Source organism: Triticum urartu, chromosome 3 (genome assembly GCF_003073215.2).
Source record: "Triticum urartu cultivar G1812 chromosome 3, Tu2.1, whole genome shotgun sequence".
Lineage (NCBI taxonomy): Eukaryota > Viridiplantae > Streptophyta > Magnoliopsida > Poales > Poaceae > Triticum > Triticum urartu.
The window spans coordinates 592,099,542-592,105,415 of record NC_053024.1 but is presented as its reverse complement, the minus strand read 5'-3'; the positions used below and the strand labels follow the sequence as shown (position 1 = coordinate 592,105,415).

The 5,874-nt window shown below is 54.6% G+C and overlaps 1 protein-coding gene across 1 annotated transcript; it reads left to right on the top strand.

Moving 5' to 3' along the window:
• The first annotated feature begins 223 nt into the window (after positions 1–223).
• Positions 224–2,228, top strand: LOC125548786 (ankyrin repeat-containing protein At5g02620-like). Its single transcript, XM_048712327.1, has 2 exons — positions 224–997; positions 1,076–2,228. Exons 1-2 carry the CDS (start codon positions 349–351, stop codon positions 2,158–2,160), a joined length of 1,734 nt encoding a protein of 577 aa, XP_048568284.1. The 5' UTR covers positions 224–348; the 3' UTR covers positions 2,161–2,228.
• The last annotated feature ends 3,646 nt before the right edge of the window (positions 2,229–5,874 follow it).

Here is a 5,874-nt window from a genome sequence, read left to right as displayed (position 1 = left end):
CATTTTCTATATAGCTGTAGTTAGAATTAGATAAGTTTAACCATACTTTTAGGGTGCCTGTAGGTAGCACCAAAACGCTGTGTTCTCCTCTGTATTTGTCTTCCTCATTAAGGTGATGCATCAGAGGCATATACAAACGTTGGACTGCCAAGCAAAGCACCCCCAATTCACACGTAACCGCAGTCCGCAGCACAAGTTCAAAAATGCAGGGAGGAGGCAAGGAATCCAGCGGCAACTTATCTTAAAGCTTCTTCATCCACATGATCAATCAGCTCAGTCGCTCTCTGTCTCCTCGATCGAGGTCCAGGAGGGTGAAGGGTAGAAGAAGCCACTGTAGGTAGGAATAGGATGGAGCCAGCCTTGCACAAGGCGGCGGTGCAGGGGAGCGTGGCAAGCCTGAAGAACCTGGTGGCCGAGAACCCCAACATCCTTGGTTCCAAGACGCCCCAGCAGAACACCGCGCTGCACATCGCCGCCGAGCTCGGCCACGCCGGCTTCGCCGAGGCGGCCCTTGGTGTGGACGACAAGCTGCTCGTCAACAAGAACGCTGACGGCGACACGCCGCTGCACCTGGCGGCCAGGGCGGGGAAGGTGGACGTGGCGGACCTGCTCATCGGCCGAGCCAGGGCATGGCCGGCGGAGCATCCGCACCACTCCCCCGCCGCGCAGAATGGAAAGGCCGGGGAACCTTCCCGGAGCTCCCCTGGCACCGCGCAGGGGCCTCTGTTCATGGCCAACAAGGTCGGCGACACCCCGCTGCACGAGGCGGTGAAGCACGGCAGGAGCGCCGTCGCGCTCAAGCTGCTGGATGCCGAGCCCGGCCGCGGCCACGCGCTCAACGTGAAGCAGCAGACGCCGCTGCACATCGCCGCACGGGAGGGCCTCGCCGACGTCGTGGCCAAGATCGTCAGCCAGCCCTGGGTCCACGAGAAGTTCGTCCCCTCCGACTCCGTCAGCGGCACCGCCCTGCACCAGGCCGTCCTCGGCGGCCACGCACGTAAGTGGCCTGCCCGTCGCCTTCTTTTCGTTGCCATGTCCTGCACCGTGTGATTACAAATGGCGGCGATGCAAGCAGGCGTGGTGGAGATCCTGCTTGACGCGACGCCGCCGGACCAGATCGGGACGACGGACTCGAGCGAGAACAACGCGCTGCACTACGCGGCGCAGAAGAACAACGCCCGCGTGGTGAAGCTGCTGCTCAACCGGAAGGTGGACCTGGCCTACAAGCGCAACCGTGACCTGCAGTCGCCGCTGCACGTGGCCGCCTACTACGGCTCGACGGAGGCCATGGTGGAGCTGCTCAAGCAGTGCCCCGACGTGGCGGAGATGGTGGACAGCAACGGACGGAACGCCTTCCACGTCGCCATCACCAGCGGCAAGGTGGACGCCCTCAAGCGCCTGCTCAAGCACGTCCGCCCCGAGGAGATCGTCAACCGCGTCGACCGCGCCGGCAACACGCCGCTGCACCTCGCCGCCTCCCTGTCGCGCATCCAGTCGGCGCTGCTCCTGCTCAAGGACCGCCGCGTCAACCCGTGCGTCCTCAACCGGGAGGGCCAGTCCGCGCGCAGCCTCATCGAGAAGCGCGCCGCCACGGAGGAGATGGACACCTACGAGATGTACCTGTGGAAGACGCTCAAGAAGCACGAGGCCTCCAGGTGCAAGAAGGAGCAGCTGCCTCCGATCGCCACTTACCAGTCGCTGCGCAGCCGGAGGGCTGGCCACGACGAGTACTACGAGCTCAGCGTCGGGACCTACACGCTGGTGGCCACGCTGATCGCCACCGTCAGCTTTGCCGCCACCTTCACCATGCCAGGGGGGTACAGCCAGACCGACGGCACGGCCCTCCACGGCCACAAGGCGGCGTTCAAGATCTTCGTCATCTCCAACACTGTGGCCATGTGCAGCTCCATCGTCGTCGTCTTCTGTTTCATCTGGGCGTGGCGGGACCCCGTCAAGTTCAAGCTCGACCAGCTCATGTGGGGCCACAGGCTCACCATCCTCGCCTGCCTCGCCATGGTCGTCTCGCTCATGACCGCCGTCTACATCACCGTTGCGCCCACGGCGAGGTGGCCTGCCTACGTTGTGATCGCCATCGGAGTCAGCACTCCCGCCGTGGTGTTCCTCATCCTTGGGAAAGAGGCATTGTACGTCCCAATGTAAGAGCTGACCGGCCGTGATTATTAAACAGGGAACGTGCATGTACTATGTAACTGGCACCGCTGCTGCAAGCAATGATCGTACCTGAATTTTGATTCACCTCATCAGACGACTCGATCGTCCGATGGCGACGCGTTGGCACGTCACGTTTGTCCCCGACCTTGTCGCGGCGCACATGCTCACCATCGACGATGGCAAGATCCATCTCCACCACGGCGCGCTCTAGATGGTTCTGATCGATAGACGGGGCGTGACAGTGGACGCGCGGTACATGCGCGAGGGAGAGCGCATCGAGATCGGTCAGGTTCTCTCGTTCCCATGTCATCTAGCTAGGGTTGACCGCCTAGTCGCACCGCCATGCACGACCTCGCTGCATGCGGGACCCCGCATGCACTGCAGGGAGAAGGAGCGGCATGCAGCGGCCGGATGCGAGACACCTGGCGCTGGGAGAGCTGCCGGATCAGATCCATGGCCGACTCACCGCCATGAGGGTCCCAGTTGCGGCCATGGTGAGGGGATAATTAGTGGCCACCGAGGGGAGGGGATCACACCCGATTCCCCACCTACCACCACTTCGACCAGATCCGATTCACATCTCGCCCACCTCTTCAGGCACATATGGGAGAGATCTAGGGTTTCCTTCCCCCCCCTCCACCACCGCCGGGCGACTTCTTCGGTTGGTGGCGCGGCAAGGTCCGCAGCGACGACTGCTCCTTTGCTCAGATTGCGGGGGGGCTCGAAGACCCGCGGCAATCAGCCCATGACGACGGGCGACCAAGGTGGGGGAGATTTGGAGGGCGGCGCGACTTCACTGGTCACGGCGGGTTCGGGGGTGGGCGCAAACCACCACCGTCCAACCAGACTCGCCATATGGTGTGGCAGCGACTGGATCCGTCGGCGGCCGCACCAAAGAGTTCGAGATCTGCTGGAGGAGGGGCTGGATCCGCTGGAGGAGGGGCTGGCGACAAGTGGGAGGCTGCGGCGCGGGCGATGGGAGGAGGAGCCAAGGAGTGGGAGTCCCAGAAGATGGCGGCGCCCAAGGCAGCGCCTCCCCCTGCCGCTGCTCCGACCACAACTCCGGCCTCGAAGGGTTCCGAGGAACGCTGCCTCAACTGCAACAATTCAGGTCATTTTGCTCCTCGCTGCCCTACTATTCGATGTGAGAAATGCGGCAAGCTTGGTCATATGGCTCAACTCTGTCAAACTTTGAGGCCGTGGGAGTGTGTTCCTTTACTGTGTGGGTTTCAGTCCCCTGGCCAGGGTTTCTTCTATATTCCCGATCTGTGTGCATCTAAACAGAACTCTGGAAAAACGAACAATGTAGTTATCACTATCATAGAGGGGGCGGCTACTGTGAAAGAGATCGAACATGAATTCAACTGCATTTTTGCCCATAAACCTGGCAAGAAAAAATGGCGGTGTACTGCTCGTTCTATTAGTCCTGCCCAATTTGTCATGCGTTTCCCTAATGCCAGTGAGGTGGAAAGAGCATGTTGCTATGGCAAACGCCTTCCTCTGAAAGATGGCTTTGTCATTGTTAGTATTACCCCTTGGTCTGCATCTGTGGGGGCTAAAGGATCTATGGAAAAAGCTTGGGTTCGTGTGAGAAATGTCCCATTGGAAAAAAGGTGCTCCGAGCATGCTGCATATGCTGGGGGGCTGGTTGGTATAACTCTGTAAGTCGATGAGGCAACTTTACATAAGCCTGAATATGTCAGAATATTGCTTGGGTGCCGAGAGGTTAAAAAAATTCCCCCATCTGCTGAAGGTATGTTAGGAGAGCAGTTCTATGATTTCTTCTATGAAGTTGAGAAAGTGGTGTCCGTTGGAGGGGAAAAAGATCAATCCTCCATTGTTGTTGATAGCAGCGCATCCCCTTCTTTCCCTAAAAAAGCTAGGGTGGACTCATATCCCGCTTCCTCTGCGGAGCAAGGGGAAACTGATGCATCGATGGTGGGAAATCATTCGTCACAAAGTTATGACAAAAGCACACAGAGGTTGATGGTGGTTACTGAAAATCAAGAAGAGGAGGAGAGTGATGAGGGGAATCATACTGAATTGCTCATTGAGTCTATGGCTAGGGAGCCGGATAAGGAAAAAAACATCTTACTATGATTCTCCAATGAATAGCATGTCACATGAAAACATTGATGATGGGATGGGCTGTGAGGATGGGGTATATCTCCTGCTAAAAAAGGTGCTTGGGAAATCATCCAGACCCCTATCCCTGCTCCCCCCATGTTTCTTCAACATTATGATCACTCTCATGGGGTTGTGTTTCCTCCTTTGTCAGATTATGTGATCTGGCCCTCTCTGCCTCATACTGTTCCCCTTGAAGAAGGCTCGACTGAGGGAGGGGAGAATTGTAGTGCTTACACTGTTGAGTCACCATCGGGGTCTCCTCTTCATGATATGGGGATACCTGAAGACCTAACTTCACGCAGACAACTTGAGAGGTTGCAAAAAGTGGAGGATAGGGCTGCTAACAAGAGGAAGAAGCGGGACTCTGAAGGTAAAAACATGCTCAATACTAAAAATCAGTTTTCTGTCTTGTCTGATACTAAGATCGTTTTGCATGCATCCCTCATGGGAGTGCAAATTCCTGATGATAACTTTGACACTGTTAATGTTATCCGCGAACTAGAAATATTTAGGAATTTACTTCTTGATAAGAAAAATGAAAGAGCCTCTCCCAACATAGTTATCAATGACGGGCTGGGAAATAGTGTCCCATTATCTTTAACTTGGGAGGAAATAGATAGAGATGAGGAGGAAAATTTTATTCTTGTCCAATCTAAACAAAAAAAGAGAGAAAGAACCAGAGAAGGCGAGCAGTGGTCGTTTCGCCCCATAGAGACCCTGTTAGACCCATGACTATAAGTCAAAAAAAGAGTGGGAGGGTAGGGCTGCTATGAATCCTGGCAGACCTACCAGAGTGAGAGATAAACCTGATCGTTACAAATGATCGGCATTTTTCAGAATTGTAGGGGGCGGGTAAGAAAGGCATGTCTACCTGCCTCACTGACATGATCAGTGCCCATGAGGTGGATTTCCTTGGGTTACAAGAAACTATGAAAAGTAACTATACTCCTTCCTTTTTTAGAAAATTAGATCCACTCCAGAAGTTTTATTGGGAGTGGAATCCTTCTAGGGGGGAATCTAGAGGCATCCTTTGTGGCATTAATAAAAATAAGTTTGATATACTTGAGGTGAAGCATGGGAAATTTATTTTGCAAATTGACCTTTTCGATAAGAGTAAGAACTATAAGTGGGCCTTGCTGGTGGTTTATGGGGCTGCACAGGATGAAAACAAACCTGAGTTCATAGCAGAGATGTCTTCTATGTGCCATAGAACTGCTATCCCCTACATAGTGGGGGAGATTTTAATATTCTTCGTCATAGTGGGGAAAAAAACAAGAAAACCCCCTTGTCTCATTTCTCTGATGTGTTCAATTCGGTTATACACCTGCTGGGACTGAGAGAAATCAATATGTCAGGAGGCTGCTATACATGGTCGAATAAACAGGAGAACCCTACCCTAGAAAAATTGGATAGGGTTTTAATGTCTTCGGACTGGGAGGACCTTTATCCCCTGGTCTCTGTTCGTAAGTTGGTCAAGGAGATTTCTAATCATAATCCATTGCTGTTAGATGGGGGTGTGGCATCATCTAGAGCCCCTGGGAGTAGATGCTTTAAGTTTGATAATGCATGGCTAAA

Coding starts and splice junctions, on each gene's coding strand:
- LOC125548786 (XM_048712327.1), top strand. CDS start 349: ATGGAGCCAGCCTTGCACAAGGCGGCGGTGCAGGGGAGCGTGGCAAGC. Junction 998..1,075: donor CGTCCTCGGCGGCCACGCAC/GTAAGTGGCCTG, acceptor CGATGCAAGCAG/GCGTGGTGGAGATCCTGCTT.